Source organism: Pseudophryne corroboree, chromosome 11, assembly GCF_028390025.1.
Source record: "Pseudophryne corroboree isolate aPseCor3 chromosome 11, aPseCor3.hap2, whole genome shotgun sequence".
Lineage (NCBI taxonomy): Eukaryota > Metazoa > Chordata > Amphibia > Anura > Myobatrachidae > Pseudophryne > Pseudophryne corroboree.
Window position 1 is genome coordinate 361,338,896 of NC_086454.1, and position 26,210 is coordinate 361,365,105.

Consider the following 26,210-nt stretch of genomic DNA (forward strand, 5'->3'; position numbering starts at 1 on the left):
CTTTACCAGGTCCCTCTCACCTCTGGGTCCCATATCATCCCTGCAGAGCGATCACCTCAGGAGGGTGACCCAGCTTTCCCAGGTCCCCCTCACCTCTGGGTCACATATCATCACCGCTGCCAGCAGAGCGATCACCTCAGGAGGGTGACCCAGCTTTCCCAGGTCCCTCTCACCTCTGGGTCCCATATCATCCCTGCAGAGCGATCACCTCAGGAGGGTGACCCAGCTTTACCAGGTCCCCCTCACCTCTGGGTCACATATCATCCCCGCTGCCAGCAGAGCGAGCACCTCTGGGGGGTGGCCCAGCTTTACCAGGTCCCTCTCACCTCTGGGTCCCATATCACCCCCGCAGAGCGATCACCTCTGGGGGTTGTTCCAGCTTTACCAGGTCCCTCTCACCTCTGGGTCCCATATCATCCCTGCAGAGCGATCACCTCAGGAGGGTGACCCAGCTTTACCAGGTCCACCTCACCTCTGGGTCCCATATCATCCCTGCAGAGCGATCACCTCAGGAGGGTGACCCAGCTTTACCAGGTCCCCCTCACCTCTGGGTCTCCTATCATCCCTGCAGAGCGATCACCTCAGGAGGGTGACCCAGCTTTCCCAGGTCCCCCTCACCTCTGGGTCACATATCATCCCCGCTGCCAGCAGAGCGATCACCTCAGGAGGGTGACCCAGCTTTCCCAGGTCTCTCTCACCTCTGGGTCCCATATCATCCCTGCAGAGCGATCACCTCAGGAGGGTGACCCAGCTTTACCAGGTCCCTCTCGCCTCTGGGTTCCATATCACCCCATGCAGAGCGATCACCTCAGGAGGGTGACCCAGCTTTACCAGGTCCCTCTCACCTCTGGGTCCCATATCACCCCTGCAGAGCGATCACCTCAGGAGGGTGACCCAGCTTTACCAGGTCCCTCTCGCCTCTGGGTCCCATATCACCCCCGCAGAGCGATCACCTCAGGAGGGTGACCCAGCTTTACCAGGTCCCTCTCGCCTCTGGGTCCCATATCACCCCCGCAGAGCGATCACCTCAGGAGGGTGACCCAGCTTTACCAGGTCCCTCTCACCTCTGGGTCCCATATCACCCCTGCAGAGCGATCACCTCAGGAGGGTGACCCAGCTTTACCAGGTCCCTCTCGCCTCTGGGTCCCATATCACCCCCGCAGAGCGATCACCTCAGGAGGGTGACCCAGCTTTACCAGGTCCCTCTCACCTCTGGGTCCCATATCACCCCTGCAGAGCGATCACCTCAGGAGGGTGACCCAGCTTTACCAGGTCCCTCTCGCCTCTGGGTCCCATATCACCTCCGCAGAGCGATCACCTCAGGAGGGTGACCCAGCTTTACCAGGTCCCTCTCGCCTCTGGGTCCCATATCACCCCCGCAGAGCGATCACCTCAGGAGGGTGACCCAGCTTTACCAGGTCCCTCTCGCCTCTGGGTCCCATATCACCCCATGCAGAGCGATCACCTCAGGAGGGTGACCCAGCTTTACCAGGTCCCTCTCACCTCTGGGTCCCATATCATCCCCGCAGCCTGCAGAGCGATCACCTCAGGAGGGTGACCCAGCTTTACCAGGTCCCTCTCACCTCTGGGTCCCATATCACCATATATTGAAGTCAGGCGGAGGAGTGGGGACATCATATGTCTTGCAATCTCCCATAGGTACAAATCCTTGCATTCAGGAACCTTTACGCTCCAGGTACCTCTGATGAGAGTGGGGATAGACAGATAGAGGCGTGCTGTCTGCAGCTACTGATTGCTAGCAGTGTGACACAGGTTGTATAGTATGCCCCTGTTAAGTGTTTTGCTGTTAACTCTTTGGCTGCCCGAGCGCTCTGCGTGTCAGAAGCAGTGGCTAGGGGCAGGCGTAAGAGGTAATTGAAGGTGTTCTTGGCAATCCTCGCTGAGTGCTCTTTGAGACGTTAAGCTAAACCTTCCCGCTCTAATATCCACACTGGAAGCTTGTAAGAATTCCCAGCTGTGCCAGACACTTGTGGTTTGATCTCAAGAATCACAGATGACTCGTAAATGGTTTTCCGCGCTGGGTAGTGCGGGCTCGCAGAGGACAGATAACAATGCAGCCTGAGCCGCTTTCTGTGTTCTGCTAATTAGCCGCCACCACGGATCTGACAACACACCCTGCTTGTAAGAGGCTCTGCGTCTCCTCCCGGTCACCCTCCTTTACCAGCAGTCCATGGCTGCGCCGTGCGCCGCGGCAGGCTACGGGTTAAGCACAGCCATGCTAAGCAGCTGTCAGCTGCAATTTTTTAATAACCTCCCACTTTAGATCAGGCCAAGGCTTCCGCAGCACGAGTATTGATATTTTTGAAAGATCCCAATGGGGGATGGTAGGGTTAAAGTATGTAAATTGCCGAAGCCTCTAATTTTATTGATTTTTTTTTTTTTAAGACGCTTGTAGCAAAAGAAGACGTCTCATTACGATGCATATATAATAAATGTCATAAGGTTGCAGACTGGGCTGTTGGGATACGCTTCTTTAAAAAGACAAATGCAAGGCGGATGGTCTTAAAGTGTGGCCGTTGTCTAAAGTGTGATAAATGGGATTTTAGCCTTTTAAACTCGTCTAAGCAGATTTGCAACCACACAGCTTTTATATTATTGTAAATTTGTGTGTAAGTTTGTGTTGCGCAGGATTATGTTACACGGGGACGCCCGGTAAGGGGCGCTGAGATGGGTTATATGGGTATCATCGTCGGTTTTAGCCAGCGCCCTCTTATCTACCAGGAATGCCCGTTAAAATTTGCAGTCCCTGCGTCCAAATCTGTACTGCGTCTGTGCGCGTCGACAATCCGGACGCATCTTCTGTGCGACTGGGACATATGCTCAGACTTAAAACATTAGTCCACTGCTTGCAGCATCGACAGTACGTCCTGGGAGAGAATCAGGCGCTGTGGCTGTATGCGAGTTACTGCGCGGAGCCCTGATCTCCAGATATTGCCGCCATGTGTTACTACTTATCCCACGTACAGGGGTGCGCAAGCCTCCCCTAACAATATCCGTACACGTTATAAGAAGTGTCGCTAGTGTGTGGCTGAGCGATTCGCTAGTAGCCAGTGACATCACTGACAGTCTGCAGGAGCCGGTGATGTCACGGAGGCAGGAGGCTGGCATTACCCATCCAGTGTAATACAGCAGGGTGTGACTTTATATTGCAATGAGGCCAGATGTATGCTGCAGTTTGTACAGTACAATTGCATAGGAACGGATTGGGTGCCGCCGTACAGCATGAATGTGTGTTATATGGCCGCCATTGGCCGCTCTCGTACATACTTGGCATCTTAAACGCTGACACTGGTAATTGATAATCGTCTACTCCACTGATAGACACATTTGCTGTGGGTGGACGTCTGAAGCCCACCGTTATATGATGGTTGGGGTTCCGCCATCAAATCTTTCGATGCGATGATAACTAACCATCGCATCAAAAGAATAAGAGAAAAAAAATCATATGATTTGTGCATGCGCAAATCCTCCGCAGTACGGCAGGGTGAGGATGGGAATTGGGGCGGGACCCGGAACAAACATCGGTACACCTTCAAATGTTTACCATTCGATGGTGGCAAACATTGGAAAGCCGCCATCTAATGGTAAAAACACTTACTTCAAATGAAAAACATTGATGGTTACAAACCGTCGCGTTCTGATGGTCAGCCCTAATCTAGGCCTTTGGAAGCACTTTCTATAGTGGTCAGGCCGTGGTTCCCTGTATGTTTCACGAGTCAAATGACAAAGTTCTAGACTAACTGTACTGTTCTCATCTGTGTTACTTCTTCCCCATGTATTAAATATACTCCAGTAATAACCACCACACAGTGCAGTAACTGGATTGATATCTGCATGAAGGTTGTACAGTATGTCCTTCTTATGCTTCCAAAGTGTTAAAGTGCGTGCACACTTGCCGAGAACGTAAACGACGTCTCTTATTTTCACCCTTCCTGAGCAACGTTGTTTACTGTCTTGACAAGTGTGTATGCCGGCGGCGACGAGTGATGCGCGACCTCGCGAGTCGTTAACGACCCTCGCTGTCGCCCTGTGCATGCAGCTCAATTTGGACTGTCGTCCAAGAGCTGCCTGCGCGGCCCGGCCGCAGCCTGATGTCACTGAGCGATATGGTCGTCATATTGCTCAGTGTGTACAAACTGCCGCCGCCGCTCACCCGGCCTGGGAGGGGAAACACTAGGCGACGTCGCTCATAGAGCACATCGCCTAGTGTGTACCCACCTTTTGGGTCGGGTCACTTGGGCACTGTACAGAGCGGCTGCGCTAAGATACGCCCACTCAATGTTCTCTGGTCACAGCGTTCAGGGTGAATCACATTGTCCATTCACTTCTGTGTACTCCCCCTCCCCCCTTCTGGATAGGGATGTACATATTAGTCCAAATTAGAGTGTAAGCTCCTCTGTTGTGCTTGTATCACTCTATACTGTACAAACACTGTCATACAGCCTCCGTGGCAATAAAGCAATGAAGAATACAGTGCTGCTAATTGTTTATTCAAGTCTGTGACATGGTATATGTACTGTTGTAGCTATATGGCAATGTGCACTGAGCAACTGCTCAGTTCTACCCATCAACAAAAAAGGGAAGACCCTGCATCCCCGCTCCCCTGCCACAGAATATCAGGAATGTCTTTCTCATTGAAACAGGAAATTTATATTCTCTGTATAAGCAGACATGACTAGAATATAAGTAGTCAGTGCTCGCTGGAACTTGTAGTTCCACAGAAGCTAGCAAAAGCACTGACTAATAGCATCTGCGCCGTTTTCCCTCCGCCAACTCGTGCGACTGCTCTCCTAGATCGCTAAATTCCATTCATGTAACCCTTTTCCCTCAACCGGTGCCGCAAGATAAAATATGCCTAAAATCTACCCGACCGGTGATTTAACATCATTGTCCCTTCATGATCCTCTGCCCACCTGCCATGAATTTTAAAGCTCAAGGTTTCCACCGATAACACCACAGCGCCCCCCTCCTCCCAGAACTCCATAAGCAAGTCCGATTTTGTAAAGAAATAAATAAATTGCGCGCTTACTGCTCTTCTCGCCGCGCTCCACATTATTTTTTTAATATTTTCCAGCCGTCTTAGAGGGGGGAGGAGAAGAAGAAGAAAAAAAAAATAGAAAAAGTTATTGATTTGACCTCCTACCTAAAATAATGTTCTTTGGATCTAAAGCTGGTTAGACACATTATCTAGCTGGGCTCGGCGAAGCAGAAACATTCCACAACCTCAACCTTTTCCCTGACCCTCCGCTTTTAACAACTGCCGACACCGTTTTTGTGCTGTTATGTGACCATGCACCGATGAAATCTGTCAAACAGCTTCTTGAGTTATTAGGCTGTCTGAGTCTGACCTTTCTGCAATCAAAGATATATGACTTAAGGGCTCGGATTTGCCATGGCAACCGGCCCAATTTGCTGCCGTGAGAAAAGGTCTAATTGTTGCAGAAATTTAATGATCTACAGCGACATCAGGGCTGTGAGATTTTATGAACTGTTTACACCGTAATTTTCATTTTGTTAATGCCATTCCCTTCTTCTTTTTTTTTTTTTCTTTCTCTCTCTCTCTCCCCCCCCCCCCCCCATCACCTCTCCCTTTTCTTTTATTGTAACCCGTTCGCTTCTACCGCAGCAACAGCTGTCTGAGCGCAGGATGAGCGTAGGAAATCAGCCGGTCGCTGTATTGAGAGGAGATGATTGCAGACTTGGGTGTATTTTTGGATATTTTTTTCTTTTCTCCTCCGGCCAGATATTATTAATGCTTTAGGTTTTTGTTGTTTTTTTTTTTTTTTTTTTTTTTTTGGGGGGGGGGGTTTCTTGCTGCTTTAATTAAGTAGGAACGATGTGAAAAAGACCCCAAAACCCGACATAGCTCTCTTTATATAAAACTCTATGTGTCAGATAGATTACAGATATATAAGTATAGATAGAAAGGTAAAGGGAAGGAAGAGTGATATAAGGGGGGGGCGGGGGTTGGAAGGACTGGTCGTATCTTTGTCAGCTATGACGTTCCGGTCGCCCTGTGTGCCTGTGGTTTTAATAGGGTGGAATAATGTCAGGAATTAGTGCACCAGACGGGAAGGAAAACACAGCCGATGATGAGGCCTTTCCATGAATGCTGCGCCGGAACACATATTCGCTCTGTCACTGTGGTGGAGGTGTATCAAAGCTTGGAGAGAGATAACGTACCAACCAACCAGCTCCTAACTGTCATATTTCACGCACAGCCTGTGATGTGGCAGCTAGGAGCTGATTGGTTGGTACTTATCTCTCCCCGAGGTTTGATACATAGGCTATCCTCCTGTGTGTCCCAGTCGGCCAGTAATTGCTCCTGGAAGCCTGTGTGGTCGGCCAGGAGGTCCCTGGTACAGCCGGGTCTCATCCGTGCTCTTTGTATGCGTGTTATAATGTGTGAATAGCGCAACTGCGTTTGCCATCCATCCAGCACTCACTCCGACGGATCCTGTGTAACGCGGTCGCGCTCCCCATAGTGATCAGGAAACCGTATTTGTAGCGATGGCTAGATGACATTCACAAAGCGGAAATGCAGCTGAGAGAGGTCCTACCAATGATAAGTCACATATCATATCTACATTGTGCCAATGGGGACGGCGTGCTTTTATTTCTACGCCCTGAGTGCAACATGCATGTGACATGTCAGCTATATTGTCGCTGTACATACACATGCATTGGTAACAGATTGTAAGCTCAACTGGCGCAGGGACTGACGTGAATGGACAAATATTCTCTGTAAAAGCGCTGTGGTATACGTGTGCGCTATATAAATAACTGGTAATAAATAAATTATTCTCCCAAAGATATTAAAGAACAGAAAACTCCGGAAGGAAGGAGAACACAAGTGTACTTACTATTATTGGTAGGATGAATTCCCGGTATAGTAACAGAAGGTATTGGAAACTGCATTAAAAGCTAATTACATTACTATTTATGTGCTTTTACTATATTGTGCTGCACTAATGTGGATTGTGTTCCCTGTTCTAACACCGGAATAGAAGAGGGGACATTGGCACCTGTAATGTGGCTGCCAGCAGTATCGGACATAGGGCGCATTACAAAGGGGGCATTGGCTGTACTCCATAAGTGGCACAATGTACAAAATGCTGACATTCCGCATGTCAGCATAACGGGTTTATTCTGTTAGAGCCCTAACCCTGACCGGCAGCAGTCTAGCCCTAACCGCAGCCTAGCAGTCTAGCCCTAACCGCAGCCTAGCAGTCTAGCCCTAACCAGAGCCTAGTAGTCTAGCCCTAACCGCAGCCTAGCCCTAACCGCAGCCTAGCAGTCTAGCCCTAACCGCAGCCTAGCAGTCTAGCCCTAACCGCAGCCTAGCAGTCTAGCCCTAACCGCAGCCTAGCAATCTAGTCCTAACCGCAGCCTAGCCCTAACCGCAGCCTAGCCATAACTGCAGCCTAGCCCTAACCGCAGCCTAGCAGTCTAGCCATAACCGCAGTCTAGCCCTAACCACAGCCGAGCAACTTAGCCCTAACCGCAGCCTATCCCTAGCCACAGCCTAGCAACCTCGCCCTAACCACAGCCTAGCCCTAACCACAGCCTAGCAACTTAGCTCTAACCGCAGCCTATCACTAACCACAGCCTAGCAGCCTAGCTCTAACCGTAGCCTAGCAGCCTAGTCCTAACCGCAGCCTAGCCCTAACAGCAGCCTAGCCCTAATCCCGTAGCCTGGCCCTAAACGCAGCCTAGCCTTATCCATAGCCTGACCCTAACCACAGCCTAGTAGCCTAGCCCTAACCGCAGCCTTGCCCTAACCGCAGCCTAGTAGTCTAGCCCTAACCGCAGCCTAACCGCCTAGCTCTCAGCCTAGCCCTAACTGCAGCCTAGCAACCTAGCCCTAACCGCAGCCTAGCCTTATCCATAGCCTAGCCCTAACTGCAGCCTAGTAGTCTAACCCTAACTGCAGCCTAGCCCTAACCACAGCCTAGCAGCCTAGCCCTAACCGCAGCCCAGTAGTCTAGCCCTAACCGCAGCCTAACCACCTAGCTCTAACAGCAGCCTAGCCCTAACTGCAGCCTAGCAACCTAGCCCTAACCGCAGCCTAGTAGTCTAGCCCTAACTGCAGCCTAGCAGCCTAGCCCTAACCACAGCCTTGCAGCCTAGCCCTAACTGCAGTCTAGCAACCTAGCCCTAACCGCAGTCTATCCCTAGCCACAGCCTAGCAACCTCGCCCTAACCACAGCCTAGCCCTAACCACAGCCTAGCAACTTAGCTCTAACCGCAGCCTATCACTAACCACAGCCTAGCAGCCTAGCCCTAACCGTAGCCTAGCAGCCTAGTCCTAACCGCAGCCTAGCCCTAATCCCGTAGCCTGGCCCTAAACGCAGCCTAGCAACCTAGCCCTTACCGCAGCCTAGCCTTATCCATAGCCTGACCCTAACCACAGCCTAGTAGCCTAGCCCTAACCGCAGCCTTGCCCTAACCGCAGCCTAGTAGTCTAGCCCTAACCGCAGCCTAACCGCCTAGCTCTAACAGCAGCCTAGCCCTAACTGCAGCCTAGCAACCTAGCCCTAACCGCAGCCTAGCCTTATCCATAGCCTAGCCCTAACTGCAGCCTAGTAGTCTAGCCCTAACTGCAGCATAGCAGCCTAGCCCTAACTGCAGCCTAGCCCTAACCACAGCCTAGCAGCCTAGCCCTAACCGCAGCCCAGTAGTCTAGCCCTAACCGCAGCCTAACCACCTAGCTCTAACTGCAGCCTAGCAACCTAGCCCTAACCGCAGCCTAGCCCTAACCACAGCCTAGCAGCCTAGCCCTAACTGCAGTCTAGCAGCCTAGCCCTAACCACAGCCTAGCAGCCTAGCCCTAACTGCAGTCTAGCAACCTAGCCCTAACTGCAGCCTAGCCCTAACCGCAGCCTAGCCTTATCCATAGCCTAGCCCTAACAGCAGCCTAGCCCTAACTGCAGCCTATCACTAACCACAGCCTAGTCATATCCATAGTCTAGCCCTAACCACAGCCTAGCCTTATCCATAGTTTAGCCCTATCTACAGCCTAGCAGCCTAACCCTAACTGCAGTCTAACCCAAAACCTATAATGTTGACGTTCACATGGTAAGGCTTGCTCTACCCCAAATGCTGTATGATGGACATGCTGCTGGGGTTTGCGGGCAGCGATCCATAAAAGCACATTGGCCCCATTTCCTGGGCATGCTGATGCCAGTGGCTGCATCTCCTGTCCCAGGTGTACTGGCTCCGGGAGTTTCTTAAAGTATCCGATGGTCAGCATATGATCTGATGCTGCGTCTTCAGAATCGCCACTGGGCAGCTTTTTGCATAAGATGCCTTCTGCGTCTTTCATATAACTTTCCACAGCTGCCGACTCTTCCCACAGACTGGACATTAGTACTTATTCCTGCTCCTAATAGGGGAAAGGGTTCTACGGATAGTGTGATCTGCCCCCCCCCCCCCCCCCCCCACCCAGGTTTACCGAACTCCAATTTAACAGTAAATCCCAAACACAGCACATTGCAGAGTGCAAACTCTAAACACCCGTTATACACAGAAAATATCATTTCCAAGCTGCAGCATGAAAGTCAGGCGCCGACATCGCTGAGCAAATGCGGTTTTCAGTTCCATAAAAAGATTACCGCGTGCTGGAGAGCGGGGAAAGTCTGGTGTTTACACACAGTCTGCAAATACACAAGTGTAATAGATTTGTAACGTGCGACATTATCATCTGCCTGGGGAGCCGGCTGCATTTTACCGTCCGTCCGAACCAAACTCTAAACTCCATCTAGTAAGGGTGTCTGATAATCTGGCTTGTGCGCACTTTCTGAGTTGTGTTTGTTTTGCCATTATATCACTATAAAGTATTGCTTTATAGTGATCCAGATATTGCATTTCATTGTTTGAAATGAGGACAGTGGTCTAAAAGCTGCTAAAGACTCCTCTCCCAGGCAAGCCATGTCTATCATCCCTGGGAGCTGGTGTGTGTTATGCCGAGTAAGAGATTGTTCCCAGTGGCACTTAAGTTGCAGGAATATCAGTGACAATAACACGTGATAAAGTGATCACACAAGAGCGGCGGAAAGGGTTTAATATTCACTTAGCATCAGATCTTAGGTGTACATCAGAGTCTGCGGAACCCCGTGGCTCTCTACATAGTATAATGGCCACTATGATAGGTAAGACCTGGATACATTAATATGTCATTATTAGGGACCCAGCTGATGAGGTCACCTGACTGTTGTAGGTGGGCCCACATTTGTGGCCAAAAATTGTGCTAAGAACCTCAGTTTCGCTCTGTTTATTATAATTGTTCTGATATCCAGTGTACTTAGTGCTTAGAGTGCACCTACATTTTCTTTTTTTCCGGCATGGTACCAGGAGGAGTTAATCGCCTATAAAGGGTGTCTGGTTTTATAGCACAGCCAGGAGATTGGCCCCCCGGACACATTACCATATTAGAGGAAAACATAGCACATTGTGAATGGTTTGCACAGAAGGTGGCTTTCGGTACAAAGGTATACACAGGCTCACACACAGGATATGGCCTTTAATGGGTTTATAGATAACACATCTAGTGCTGATAGGAGTATATACATTGTAGGCAGCAGCTACACTATAATATATGCATTCCCAATTGTGCTCTCACCCCCCTCATATACACATACCACCACTCCCATCATAGGTGTTCCGGCAGGAAGGGGGCACTTTTTCCCCATGCTCTGTTGCCTGTCTGCCTGCACAGAGCTTGCAACCTCATATTGCATCCTGACCACGCCCATGTACGCAGCTATTTTAGAACAGTGAACGTTAATCGCTCGATGTGCGAACTGGACGTGCAGCTCTGAGTATCATGTAATGAGGTCTTTAGTAAGTAATACTGTACATCCACTTACAGATTTTCTTTTCAAGCCTAAAATGTGACGGCCAATTGCATGTTTCCTTTCATTTTATAAACTGTATGATAAGTATGAATGCATCTGGTTGGTATCTGGCACACCACTCTTTCCGCTCCAAGTTTCATAAATGCCCCCTATTATACATACAGTGCATCCAGAAAGTATTCTCAGCGCTTCACTTTTTCCACATTCTGTTATGTTACAGCCTCATTCCAAAATGGAATAAATTTTATTTTTTTCCCTCAAAAATCTACACACAATACCCCATAATGACAATGTGAAAAAAGTTTTGTTTGTTTTTTTGAGATTTTTGCAAATTTAAAAAAAAAACTAAGAAATCACATGTACATAAGTATTCACAGCCTTTGCCCAATGCTTTGTTGATGTAGCTTTGGCAGCAATTACAGCCTCAAGTCTTTTTGAATATGATGCCACAAGCTTGGCACACCTATCTTCGGGCAGTTTCGCCCATTCCTCTTTGCAGCATCTCTCAAGCTCCATCAGGTTGCATGGGAAGCGTCGGTGCACAGACATTTTCAGATCACTCCAGAGATGTTCAATCGGATTCAAGTCTGGGCTCTGGTTGGGCCACTCAAGGACATTCACAGAGTTGTCCTAAAGCCACTCCTTTGATATCTTGGCTGTGTGCTTAGGGTTGTTGTCCTGCTGAAAGATGGACCGTCGCCCCAGTCTGAGGTCAAGAGCGATCTGGAGCAGGTTTTCATCCAGGATGTCTCTGTACATTGCTGCATTCATCTTTCCCTCTATCCTGACTAGTCTCCCAGTTCCTGCCGCTGAAGAACATCCCCACAGCATGATGCTGCCACCACCATGCTTCACTGTAGGGATGGTACTGGCTTGGTGATGAACGGTGCCTGGTTTCCTCCAAACATAACGCCTTGCATTCACGCCATAGAGTTCAATCTTTGTCTCATCAGACCAGAGAATTTTGTTTCTCATGGTCTGAGAGTCCTTCAGGTGCATTTTGGCAAACTCCATGCGGGCTGCCATGTGCTTTTTACTAAGGAGTGGCATCCAGCTGGCCACTCTACCATACAGGCCTGATTGGTGGATTGCTGCAGAGATGTTTGTCCTTCTGGAAGGTTCTCCTCTCTCCACAGAGGAATGCTGTAGCTCTGACAGAGTGACCATCGGGTTCTTGGTCACCTCCCTGACTAGGGCCCTTCTCCCCCAATCGCTCAGTTTAGATGGCCGGCCAGCTCTAGGAAGAGTCCTGGTGGTTCCGAACTTCTTCCATTTACGGATGATGGAGGCCACTGTGCTCATTGGGACCTTCAAAGCAGCAGATATTTTTCTGTACCTTTCCTCAGATCTGTGCCTCGAGACAATCCTGTCCTGGAGGTCTACAGACAATTTCTTTGACTTCATGTTTGGTTTGTGCTCAGACATGCACTGTCAAGTGTGGGACCTTATATAGACAGGTGTGTGCCTTTCCAAATCATGTCCAATCAACTGAATTTACCACAGGTGGACTCCAATTAAGCTGTAGGAACATCTCAAGGATGATCAGTGGGAACAGGGTGCACCTGAGCTCAATTTTGAGCTTCATGGCAAATGCTGTGAATACTTACGTACATGTGATTTCTTAGTTCTTTATTTTTAATAAATTAGCAAAATCTAAAAAAAAAACCTTTTTTCACATTGTCATTATGGGGTATTGTGTGTAGAATCTCAGAATTTTTTTCACGGCACCCCTAGGCCAAAAATGTCTTATTGAGAAATGTAGAAAGAAATATTACATTAAGTAGATCGCGTTTATATGTCATCCTTAGGGTCAGTTGTGTGGTGAGGGACAAGATTTGCTTCTGTTTGGCCACATATTTTATGACTGGCAGCCACCAGCACTGGTTTTGCCTATTACATTGACCATGAATAATTTGAATTGGTCCTGGACCACCAACCCAGGGCACCCCAGCAAGTGTCCCGAGGCACCCCAGGGAGCCACGGCACACAGTTTGGGAACCTCTGGTGTAGCTGTTAGATATAGGACACATCTTATAGTTGCAAAATAGTGTTTTGGTGTCTTATTTTGTACACCTAAGAAAAGACAGGGGAAGGCAGCCTGCAGCACTACAGCTGCTGTGGAACTACACATCCCAGCATGCACTGACGCAGTTTTGTCGTTAGGGCATACTAAAACTGAGAATGGGCATGCTGGGATGTATAGTTCCACAGCTTCTGCAGTGCCACAGTTTGCCTGCCACATATAAAGTCCACAGAGGTTCCAAGCTTAGCGTGTGCCCTTTATATACCCCAGCCTGCAGATTTGCTGGTGTGACATGAATGCCTCTCTCTTCTTCCAGATGTCAGGAAAGCATTGAAGGATTTGCAAGATGTCATAAAGAACTTTGAGTCCAGGGTTGAGTTTACAAAGGATCTGCAGACAATGAGCAGTGTAAGTGGGTACAGGGCAGAGGTGGGGGAAGGAATGCCCAGGACGATCTACATGAGGTGCCTCAGTACTTACAGATAACCAACCTCTGTTTCTCCTACCGCAGGAATCCAGCGAGTTCTTTGACATCCGGGAAAAAGCCAACGAGGCGACAGTGTCTACAAAAGGTATTACAGCCGGCTCGTAGCTTGTGGTCTGATCTGCTACATTATGCTGAGGGTTACATAGCTTTCTTACACTCCTTTATCGATTTAAATGGGCTGTCCGCCATCCTGTGTCCTTATCATCATCCTTTACTGTATATAGGTGGTCATTCCGAGTTGATCGCTCGCTAGCAGTTTTTAGCAGCCGTGCAAACGCTATGCCGCCGCCCACTGGGAGTGTTTTTTAGCTTAGCAGAAGTGTGAACGTTTTTATCGTCGAGCGCCTGCAAAAATGTATTGTGTAGTTTCAGAGTAGCTCAAAACCTACTCAGCGCTTGCGATCATTTCAGACTATTCAGTTCCGGATTTAACGTCACACACCCGCCCAGACACGCCTGCGTTTTTCCGAACACTCCCTGAAAACAGTCAGTTGCCACCCAGAAACACCCACTTCATGTCAATCACGCAGAACTGCCGTTTTTTAGCCTGATCGCTGCGCTGCAAACAAATGCAGCTAGCGATCAACTCGGAATGACCACCATAGTGACAGCAAAGGGGCTCATACAAAGCTTAGCGCACGCAGAACCGGGCTGTCATGATACGTTCTCATGCTGAATGTCGGCACAGCTGTGGATGTATGTGTACCGTAAGCAACCCAGGCGTACAGATTGAGGCGAATGCGCCATACCATTCTACCGACCAATATACACGTATTCCTTGCGCGCATTGCGGGAGCACATACGTCCGTCTTCCATCCAATGACGCGTCAGTCCCACACTCTGCAGAGCTGCACAGCCATTCTCGCCGGCCCCTGCTCTAGCGTAGCTTGCAATCTAATTGCTGCTGCAACAGACCTGCACACACCAGTGTCTTCTTCAGTCAGATTCAGCTGCCGCACTACAAATTCCATCATGTCTTTGAATTTGATTATAACGCACTTTTTATTTTTTTGCAGTTATATTAGTAAAAACCCTGTAGGTTCTATTACAGATAAAAAAATAAAATGTTTATTAAATCTGTACGGATCAATAAATCTCAACTTGCAGAGAGCAGCGTCTGAGGATAGATAATAAGAGGCACATCTCGGAGACAGGCAGAGGAATTGCATTGTGCAGATGATCAATATTTAAAAATAGGGACAAATGTGTAACACCAGGCGCTGTCCCTGGAAATTAGGGAGCGCGGGTAAGTACACGGCCGTGCGCAGAACATGTAAATAGAATACATCTCCTACATGTGTCTCTGATGCTCGTCCTCCCTGCGATGCCGCCTGCTTTGATGTCAGCCGGCGCTGTTTACCGCATTGATCTTTTGCTCCGTGCCATCAAGGCCGATTGTTTTAAGAGGGATTAAAATTCACAGCGGAGCTGAAGGAAGATTCTGTGTTGCATCTTCTATTACCAGAGCAGGATACTTGTAATGAGAGTAAAGATTTTAGATGGCAGTAGAAATAAACGAGTTGCATAATCATGGCACAAAAAAATAAATAGAAGAGCGGTGCCGGAAAAAGAGGTTTCGCAATCCCCCCCCCCCTCCCCTCTCGCCTCCTTCCCCCCTCCCCCCAACCCCTGAAAGTCTTCTCATCTCATTGGCACTGTTACAGGGGTCTGTGATAGTAGTCCTCCATGTTAGGCTATTGTGCCCCCCCTCCAGTATATTTATAGGTCATCTATACCAGGGCCCTCTGTAACGTCTGTGACCCCTTTTTTTGTTGCAATTGTAACGCAACCTTATTTAAAGGTCCACTACAGCAGCTCTTATCCCCCCCGCCTCTCCCCTGGACCCATACAGCAGCTCCTATCTCCCCCCCGCCTCTCCCCTGGACCCATACAGCAGCTCCTATTCCGCCCCCGCCTCTTCCCTGGACCCATACAGCAGCTCCTATCCCCCCCCTCTCTCGGCCGCAATTGGCGTCACTCTTACTCAGCTGCATAGCAAAGGTCTATAGCGGGGGAGGGGGGGGGGGGTCGCAATTATTTCAGCTGGGGGGCCACTTTATACTTCTAGTGAATATTCTCCCCGGGACCCATACAGCAGCTTCTATCTCCCCCCACAACACCCCCCTCCCCTGGGCCCATGCAGCAGCTCCTATTCCAACCCCCCCCCCCCCCCCCCCGTACAGCAGCTCCTACCCCCCCTTGACCCATGCATCAGCTCTTATTCCCCCTCTGCTGGACCCATACAGCAGCTCCAATCCCCCCCTCTACCCTAGACCCATACAGCAGCTCCTACTCCACCTCCCCTGAACCCATACAGAGGCTCCTATTCCCTACCCCATCGCCTCTCCCCTGGACCCATACAGCAGCTCCTATTCCCCCCTCCCTCCCCTGGACCCATACAGCAGTTCCTATCCCCCCCCTCCCCTGGACCCATACAGCAGCTCCTATCCCCCCCTCCCTCCCCTGGACCCATACAGCGTCTCCTATCCCCCCCGCCTCTCCCTTGGACCCATACAGCAGCTCCTATTTCCCCCCTGGACCCATACAGCAGCTCCCACCACACCCCCCCACCTCCCCTGGACCCATACAGCGTCTCCTATCCCCCCCCCCCTCTCCCTTGGACCCATACAGCGTCTCCTATCCCCCCCTCTCCCCTGGACCCATACAGCAGCTCGTATCCCCCCCCCCCCCACCTCTCCCTTGGACCAACACAACAGCTCCTATTCCCCCCCCCCCGCCTCTCCCCTGGTCCCATACAGCAGCTCCTACCCCCCCCCCCCCCACCCCTCCCCTGGACCCATACAGCGTCTCCTATCCTCCCCTCTACCCTAGACCCATACAGCAGCTCCTACTCCCCGTCCCCTGGACCCGTACAGAAGCTCCTATTCCCTACCCCCCCCCCCCCGCCTCTCCCCTGGACCCATACAGCAGCTCCTATTCCCCCCTCCCTCCCCTGGACCCATACAGCAGTTCCTATCCCCCCCTCCCTCCCCTGGACCCATACAGCGTCTCCTATCCCCCCCGCCTCTCCCCTGGACCCATACAGCAGCTGACATGCTGTGCAGTGCTGACATACTGTGCAGTGCTGACATACTGTGTAGTGCTGCACGATGAGTGGGGATTGTGACACAATGCCATGAAATAAGTTAATTTGGGCAGAGCCATCGACACCTGGGAGGTATGGGCTAGAGATGGTCATCGATGGTTTTTCCTTCCTTTGGAAGGGGGTCGGGAAAGGTTGACCCATTCATGGTTCAGGTCTACACAAAGGGACGATGGCTGTGGCCCCGAACGTGCGCAATGTGTAAAAACTATGGAACTGCCCCTATTGGTGGTAAAACTATTTACCATGGGGGCGAAACCATCAATGGTCATCCCTAGTGTTGGAAAGATGTGAGACATAAGGAGGCTCATTCAGATGCGGTTGTACTTGCGGTTGCTATCTTTTGCCGTACGCAATTGCGAGTATACGCTAATATGGGCAGAAGCTAACCTGAGCATAGGGACGCCGGCTGCTGTTGCATCATCGATGGCGTTTAATTGCTGATACATCGGTACCATCGTCGCACATCGGGTCATGACGCAGAGTCTGAGTGCCTCTGTAGACGCGCAGGCTGAGCCACTTTCCCGTAAGTGAGATCGCAACTGCTAATTTATACACGCCCAGAAAACGCCATCTGAACGGCCTGCGTTTACCCGACCACGCCCCATTACCGCCACCAAACACTGTCACTAACCCTGCGAATAATTCCTTGGTGTAATCGCAATTCAGTCGCTGCTCATGCGCGCTTCGGATCAGATGCATGCGCAGTGATAGAACATTGACCGTTGCGTGTACAATAGCCGCAATTCAACCACTCCTGAATGAGCCTCAAGGAGGCGGAATAACTATAGTAGCCGCTGGTGGGGAAAGTTTGCATCTCTGCTATAACGCAGTAGCTCTATAAAGGATGGCGAATATATAATATACATGTATGTTGCTGTATGTACAGTTTAATGCAAATGTAGGATTTTTCATGTTGCATGCAGCTAAGAGTTCTGACATCTTGCCAACTTTGAATGCAGCGGGGTTAATTGTCTGCGTCGTTTAGTTTTATGTGATCTTACAGAGGCAGAGATATTTTTACCATGCACACTGTGCAGCTGCTGCGTGCAAAAACAAAAATTAAGTGGAAGCTCTGTCTTCCAGACGCGTGCTGAGCACCGTTCCGTCACCCGTCAGCGAGCTTCATCCTGTGCAGCTGCCTAGGTCGTCTTCTGCGTCTCGGTATCTCTGAGTTGGGTCCTTGCTGACCAGCTCTTTATATGCATTAGTCTCCTGGCCACACCAGGGATAATAGTGATTTGCTTTTGTGCAGGTAAGCAACGCACCGCTCACCGTCCTCACTCCAAACCAAAGGCCGCACAGAGCTCTCAAGTGGATTTTCGGGAAGGAGGAAGTGAAGGGTCTGAAAAGGGATTCGTAGATGATGCAGAGCTTTGGGCCAGGCTGGAAGAGCTGGAGAAGCAGGAAGAGTTGCGAGGAGAGCTTACGGAGTAAGTTTCCTAAGGGGCGGGCGAAAATTTGAGTTGGACCCATGAGCTACAGATATTGAAGGCAGCTGTTTAGTGGGCTGAAGAAGTCATGAGAACAGAGTCCATCAACTTGCGAAGAGGTGGGGATGTCATGGCTCAGCCTGCAGAAAGGCTTGTCCAGGCGACAAACTCCTTAACAGAACATTCATAGCTAAAATGTAAGTTGAGCAGGAGCTTCCATAGGATCTGTCCGATTGCTGTATCAAAGGTCAACAGTTTCTGATCATGGCTGCCCAATTTTGTCCACCACTGACTTACATTTAGTAATTGTGGTACCTCCTGCGTGATAGTGACCGGCATGTTGGATTAAATAGTCTGCAGAATCCAATGTATAGGTCAACAGTCAATTTGTTGACCCCATATGTTTGACATGCATTAGGTCGTCTTGGCCAAAAGGTAGACAGCGCTTAAGGTCGACAGACACAAGGGTCAAAGGGTTGACATGACAATGGTCAATGAGTTTTTAGTTGTTTGCTTGATTTGCTTTATCCACGTGAACTCGGATCGGGTAACCTGTGGCGGGTGCAGCGAGCCACCTTACCCGAAGCTTGGCGAGCGAAGCATGCCCGTGAGGGTACGGATTTCCACCGAATGTGATTAGATATGGTTAAGCATACAAATTTGCACCCAAAAAACTTTACAGGTGTCAACCATTCTCATGTCTACATTTTGAACGTGTCGACCTTACGCACAGTCTACCTTTTACCAGTCAACCTTTTGACCCTGTTGACCTAATGCATGTCGGCCATGTTGGGTCAACCTAATCTATCTAGACAGTGTAGATCTTATATACCACACCCATAGTCGGCTTGGTTGTGTCTTTTTTTTTTTATGCGCTGCAGCAATATTTCTCTCTTATTCCTACAGAGTGGCCGAAACTCATCCGCTCGGCAACGGTTCCTGTTCTGAGGAAAACAAAGAGAATGGGAATACCCATCTAAACGTGGAACAAGATGACCCTGCTCAGGGCAGCCCTATAAAATCAGTGCCGACACTGGACACCACTCGTGTCAATGGCTCCATGCCTCAATATAGTGATGAGGAAGAGGACTCGGAAAGCAGTAAAAGCTCTGTGGCCACCATACATTTTCTCCATACAGTTGAACCAAAAAGGGTGCGTGGTGCCAAATATCTGTAACCATTGTCTCCTAGCTGAGTGGTGCAAATGAAATAGACAAGGACTCGCTTCCTGTTAGATGTGACAACGTCCTCCTCTCTTTCCATCTTCCACTTATTTCTCCTTTTAATACGTGTGGCTTCTCTTTCAAAAACCATTGTTTTGTATTTAAGTCTTGGTTTGTTTTTTATCTTTTGTTCGCTCAGGTGAGAATAAACACTGGAAAAAACACAACTTTAAAATATAGCGAAAAGAAAGAAGAAGCAAAAAGGAAAAGAAAAAACAGCAATGGAAATGGGCACAGCCTCCCAGAACTGCCAGTCATCAGGACCCCGGCCGATATCTACAGGTAGCATCAATGGCTTGTGTATTGTCTTCCTGTAGTCAAGATCTAGGCCTGTGTGTATATACTGATGCTCTGGTCATAGGTTGCTTTAGCCCTGTGTATTCTCTGATGGGCAACTGGATAGTCTAACAATAATGAGTGAGTGCTGTGATTGGCTACAGCAGGGATGGGAAACCTTCGGTCCTCCAGCTGTTGTTGAACTACACATACCAGCATGCCTTGCTACAGTTTTGCTATTTGGCCATGCTAAAACTGTTGCAAGGCATGCTGGGATGTGTAGTTCAACAGCAGCTGGAGGGCCGAAGGTTCCCCATCCCTGGGCTACAGGACAGTTTTGCCCTGTGAGTGCTGTGATTGGCTATGTAGTCTAGCCCTGTGAGTGCTGTGATTGGCTATGTAGTCTAGCCCTGTGAGTGCTGTGATTGGCTATGTAGTCTAGCCCTGTGAGTGCTGTGATTGGCTATGTAGTCTAGCCCTATGAGTGCTGTGATCTGTTACAGGATAGTCTAGTCCTGTGAGTGCTGTGATCTGTTACAGGATAGTCTAGTCATGTGAGTGCTGTGATCTGTTACACGATAGTCTAGCCCTGTGAGTGTTGTGATCTGTTACAGGATAGTCTAGCCCTATGAGTGCTGTGATCTGTTACAGGATAGTCTAGCCCTGTGAGTGCTGTGATCTGTTACAGGATAGTCTAGTCCTGTGAGTGCTGTGATCTGTTACAGGATAGTGTACCCCTGTGAGTGCTGTGATCTGTTACAGGATAGTCTAGTCCTGTGAGTGCTGTGATCTGTTACAGGATAGTCTAGCCCTGTGAGTGCTGTGATCTGTTACAGGATAGTCTAGCCCTGTGAGTGTTGTGATCTGTTACAGGATAGTCCAGCCCTTTGAGTGCTGTGATTGGCTATGTAGTCTAGCCCTGTGAGTGCTGTGATCTGTTACAGGATAGTCTAGTCCTATGAGTGTTGTGATCTGTTACAGGATAGTCTAGTCCTGTGAGTGTTGTGATCTGTTACAGGATAGTCCAGCCCTGTGAGTGCTGTGATTGGCTATGTAGTCTAGCCCTGTGAGTGCTGTGATTGGCTATGTAGTCTAGCCCTGTGAGTGTTGTGATCTGTTACAGGATAGTCTAGTCCTGTGAGTGCTGTGATCTGTTACAGGATAGTCTAGCCCTGTGAGTGCTGTGATCTGTTACAGGATAGTCTAGTGCTGTGATCTGTTACAGGATAGTCTAGCCCAGTGAGTGCTGTGATTTGCTACAGGATAGTCTAGCCCTGTGAGTGCTGTGATCTGTTACAGGATAGTCTAGCCCTGTGAGTGCTGTGATTGGCTATGTAGTCTAGCTCTGTGAGTGCTGTGATTGGCTATGTAGTCTAGCCCTGTGAGTGCTGTGATCTGTTACAGGATAGTCTAGCTCTGTGAGTGCTGTGATTGGCTATGTAGTCTAGCCCTGTGAGTGCTGTGATTGGCTATGTAGTCTAGCCCTGTGAGTGTTGTGATCTGTTACAGGATAGTCTAGTCCTGTGAGTGCTGTGATTTGCTACAGGATAGCCTAGCCCAGTGAGTGCTGTGATCTGTTACAGGATAGTCTAGCCCAGAAAGTGCTGTGATCTGTTACAGGATAGTCTAGCCCTGTGAGTGCTGTGATCTGTTACAGGATAGTCTAGCCCTATGAGTGCTGTGATCTGTTACAGGATAGTCTAGCCCTGTGAGTGCTGTGATCTGTTACAGGATAGTCTAGCCCTATGAGTGCTGTGATCTGTTACAGGATAGTCTAGCCCTGTGAGTGCTGTGATTTGCTACAGGATAGTCTAGCCCTGTGAGTGCTGTGATCTGTTACAGGATAGTCTAGCCCTGTGAGTGCTGTGATCTGTTACAGGATAGTCTAGCCCTGTGAGTGCTGTGATCTGTTACAGGATAGTCTAGTCCTGTGAGTGCTGTGATCTGTTACAGGATAGTCTAGCCCTGTGAGTGCTGTGATTGGCTATGTAGTCTAGCCCTGTGAGTGCTGTGATCTGTTACAGGATAGTCTAGCCCTGTGAGTGTTGTGATCTGTTACAGGATAGTCTAGTCCTGTGAGTGCTGTGATCTGTTACAGGATAGTCTAGCCCTGTGAGTGCTGTGATTGGCTATGTAGTCTAGCCCAGTGAGTGCTGTGATCTGTTACAGGATAGTCTAGCCCAGAGAGTGATGTGATCTGTTACAGGATAGTCTAGCCCTGTGAGTGCTGTGATCTGTTACAGGATAGTCTAGCCCTGTGAGTGCTGTGATCTGTTATAGGATAGTCTAGTCCTGTGAGTGCTGTGATCTGTTACAGGATAGTCTAGTCCTGTGAGTGCTGTGATCTGTTACAGGATAGTCTAGCCCTGTGAGTGCTGTGATCTGTTACAGGATAGTCTAGCCCTATGAGTGCTGTGATCTGTTACAGGATAGTCTAGCCCTATGAGTGCTGTGATCTGTTACAGGATAGTCTAGCCCTGTGAGTGCTGTGATCTGTTACAGGATAGTCTAGCCCAGAGAGTGATGTGATCTGTTACAGGATAGTCTAGCCCTGTGAGTGCTGTGATCTGTTACAGGATAGTCTAGCCCTATTAGTGCTGTGATCTGTTACAGGATAGTCTAGCCCTGTGAGTGCTGTGATCTGTTACAGGATAGTCTAGCCCTATGAGTGCTGTGATCTGTTACAGGATAGTCTAGCCCTGTGAGTGCTGTGATCTGTTACAGGATAGTCTAGCCCTGTGAGTGCTGTGATCTGTTACAGGATAGTCTAGCCCTGTGAGTGCTGTGATCTGTTACAGGATAGTCTAGCCCTGTGAGTGCTGTGATTTGCTACAGGATAGTCTAGTCCTGTGAGTGCTGTGATTTGCTACAGGATTGTCTAGTCCTGTGAGTGCTGTGATCTGTTACAGGATAGTCTAGCCCAGTGAGTGCTGTGATCTGTTACAGGATAGTCTAGTCCTGTGAGTGCTGTGATCTGTTACAGGATAGTCTAGCCCTGTGAGTGCTGTGATCTGTTACAGGATAGTCTAGCCCTGTGAGTGCTGTGATCTGTTACAGGATAGTCTAGCTCTGTGAGTGCTGTGATTAGCTATGTAGTCTAGCCCTGTGAGTGCTGTGATTGGCTATGTAGTCTAGCCCTGTGAGTGTTGTGATCTGTTACAGGATAGTCTAGTCCTGTGAGTGCTGTGATCTGTTACAGGATAGTCCAGCCCTGTGAGTGCTCTGATTGGCTATGTAGTCTAGCCCTGTGAGTGCTGTGATTGGCTATGTAGTCTAGCCCTGTGAGTGCTGTGATCTGTTACAGGATAGTCTAGTCCTGTGAGTGCTGTGATCTGTTACAGCACAGGTTCTCAAACTCGGTCCTCAGGACCCCACACAGTGCATGTTTTCCAGGTCTCCTCACAGAATCGCAAGTGAAATAATTAGCTCCACCTTTGGACCTTTTAAAATGTGTCAGTAAGTAATTACTACACCTGTGCACCTGCTGGGTTACCTGCAAAACATGTACTGTGTGGGGTCCTGAGGACCGAGTTTGAGAACCACTGTGTTACAGGATAGTCTAGCCCTGTGAGTGCTGTGATCTGTTACAGGATAGTCTAGTCCTGTGAGTGCTGTGATCTGTTACATGATAGTCTAGCCCAGTGAGTGCTGTGATCTGTTACAGGATAGTCTAGTCCTGTGAGTGCTGTGATCTGTTACAGCACAGGTTCTCAAACTCGGTCCTCAGGACCCCACACAGTGCATGTTTTCCAGGTCTCCTCACAGAATCGCAAGTGAAATAATTAGCTCCACCTTTGGACCTTTTAAAATGTGTCAGTAAGTAATTACTACACCTGTGCACCTGCTGGGTTACCTGCAAAACATGTACTGTGTGGGGTCCTGAGGACCGAGTTTGAGAACCACTGTGTTACAGGATAGTCTAGCCCTGTGAGTGCTGTGATCTGTTACAGGATAGTCTAGTCCTGTGAGTGCTGTGATCTGTTACATGATAGTCTAGCCCAGTGAGTGCTGTGATTTGCTACAGGATAGTCTAGCCCTGTGAGTGCTGTGATCTGTTACAGGATAGTCTAGCCCTGTGAGTGCTGTGATTGGCTATGTAGTCTAGCTCTGTGAGTGCTGTGATTGGCTATGTAGTCTAGCCCTGTGAGTGCTGTGATCTGTTACAGGATAGTCTAGCCCTGTGAGTGCTGTGATCTGTTACAGGATAGTCTAGCTCTGTGAGTGCTGTGATTGGCTATGTAGTCTAGCCCTGTGAGTGCTGTGATTGGCTATGTAGTCTAGCCCTGTGAGTGTTGTGATCTGTTACAGGATAGTCTAGTCCTGTGAGTGCTGTGATCTGTTACAGGATAGTCTAGCCCTGTGAGTGCTGTGATCTGTTACAGGATAGTCTAGCCCTATGAGTGCTGTGATCTGTTACAGGATAGTCTAGCCCTGTGAGTGCTGTGATCTGTTACAGGATAGTCTAGCCCTATGAGTGCTGTGATCTGTTACAGGATAGTCTAGCCCTGTGAATGCTGTGATCTGTTACAGGATAGTCTAGCCCTGTGAGTGCTGTGATTTGCTACAGGATAGTCTAGCCCTGTGAGTGCTGTGATCTGTTACAGGATAGTCTAGCCCTGTGAGTGCTGTGATCTATTACAGGATAGTCTAGCCCTGTGAGTGCTGTGATCTGTTACAGGATAGTCTAGTCCTGTGAGTGCTGTGATCTGTTACAGGATAGTCTACCCCTGTGAGTGCTGTGATCTGTTACAGGATAGTCTAGCCCTGTGAGTGCTGTGATTGGCTATGTAGTCTAGCCCTGTGAGTGCTGTGATCTGTTACAGGATAGTCTAGCCCTATGAGTGCTGTGATCTGTTACAGGATAGTCTAGCCCTATGAGTGCTGTGATCTGTTACAGGATAGTCTAGCCCTGTGAGTGCTGTGATCTGTTACAGGATAGTCTAGCCCAGAGAGTGATGTGATCTGTTACAGGATAGTCTAGCCCTGTGAGTGCTGTGATCTGTTACAGGATAGTCTAGCCCTATTAGTGCTGTGATCTGTTACAGGATAGTCTAGCCCTGTGAGTGCTGTGATCTGTTACAGGATAGTCTAGCCCTATGAGTGCTGTGATCTGTTACAGGATAGTCTAGCCCTGTGAGTGCTGTGATCTGTTACAGGATAGTCTAGCCCTGTGAGTGCTGTGATCTGTTACAGGATAGTCTAGCCCTGTGAGTGCTGTGATCTGTTACAGGATAGTCTAGCCCTGTGAGTGCTGTGATTTGCTACAGGATAGTCTAGTCCTGTGAGTGCTGTGATTTGCTACAGGATTGTCTAGTCCTGTGAGTGCTGTGATCTGTTACAGGATAGTCTAGCCCAGTGAGTGCTGTGATCTGTTACAGGATAGTCTAGTCCTGTGAGTGCTGTGATCTGTTACAGGATAGTCTAGCCCTGTGAGTGCTGTGATCTGTTACAGGATAGTCTAGCCCTGTGAGTGCTGTGATCTGTTACAGGATAGTCTAGCTCTGTGAGTGCTGTGATTAGCTATGTAGTCTAGCCCTGTGAGTGCTGTGATTGGCTATGTAGTCTAGCCCTGTGAGTGTTGTGATCTGTTACAGGATAGTCTAGTCCTGTGAGTGCTGTGATCTGTTACAGGATAGTCCAGCCCTGTGAGTGCTCTGATTGGCTATGTAGTCTAGCCCTGTGAGTGCTGTGATTGGCTATGTAGTCTAGCCCTGTGAGTGCTGTGATCTGTTACAGGATAGTCTAGTCCTGTGAGTGCTGTGATCTGTTACAGCACAGGTTCTCAAACTCGGTCCTCAGGACCCCACACAGTGCATGTTTTCCAGGTCTCCTCACAGAATCGCAAGTGAAATAATTAGCTCCACCTTTGGACCTTTTAAAATGTGTCAGTAAGTAATTACTACACCTGTGCACCTGCTGGGTTACCTGCAAAACATGTACTGTGTGGGGTCCTGAGGACCGAGTTTGAGAACCACTGTGTTACAGGATAGTCTAGCCCTGTGAGTGCTGTGATCTGTTACAGGATAGTCTAGTCCTGGGAGTGCTGTGATCTGTTACATGATAGTCTAGCCCAGTGAGTGCTGTGATTTGCTACAGGATAGTCTAGCCCTGTGAGTGCTGTGATCTGTTACAGGATAGTCTAGCCCTGTGAGTGCTGTGATTGGCTATGTAGTCTAGCTCTGTGAGTGCTGTGATTGGCTATGTAGTCTAGCCCTGTGAGTGCTGTGATCTGTTACAGGATAGTCTAGCCCTGTGAGTGCTGTGATCTGTTACAGGATAGTCTAGCTCTGTGAGTGCTGTGATTGGCTATGTAGTCTAGCCCTGTGAGTGCTGTGATTGGCTATGTAGTCTAGCCCTGTGAGTGTTGTGATCTGTTACAGGATAGTCTAGTCCTGTGAGTGCTGTGATCTGTTACAGGATAGTCTAGCCCTGTGAGTGCTGTGATCTGTTACAGGATAGTCTAGCCCTATGAGTGCTGTGATCTGTTACAGGATAGTCTAGCCCTGTGAGTGCTGTGATCTGTTACAGGATAGTCTAGCCCTATGAGTGCTGTGATCTGTTACAGGATAGTCTAGCCCTGTGAGTGCTGTGATCTGTTACAGGATAGTCTAGCCCTGTGAGTGCTGTGATTTGCTACAGGATAGTCTAGCCCTGTGAGTGCTGTGATCTGTTACAGGATAGTCTAGCCCTGTGAGTGCTGTGATCTGTTACAGGATAGTCTAGCCCTGTGAGTGCTGTGATCTGTTACAGGATAGTCTAGTCCTGTGAGTGCTGTGATCTGTTACAGG

General features: G+C 49.1%; 1 protein-coding gene across 1 annotated transcript in view; it reads left to right on the forward strand.

Moving 5' to 3' along the window:
- Nucleotides 1–26,210, forward strand: part of URI1 (URI1 prefoldin like chaperone) — a 226,586-nt gene that overhangs the window by 123,262 nt on the left and 77,114 nt on the right. The window contains exons 5-9 of the mRNA XM_063946044.1: nt 13,217–13,308; nt 13,412–13,472; nt 17,746–17,923; nt 18,830–19,076; nt 19,286–19,428. Coding sequence (XP_063802114.1) covers nt 13,217–13,308; nt 13,412–13,472; nt 17,746–17,923; nt 18,830–19,076; nt 19,286–19,428 — 721 coding nt within the window. The remainder of the gene's footprint in view (nt 1–13,216; nt 13,309–13,411; nt 13,473–17,745; nt 17,924–18,829; nt 19,077–19,285; nt 19,429–26,210) is intronic.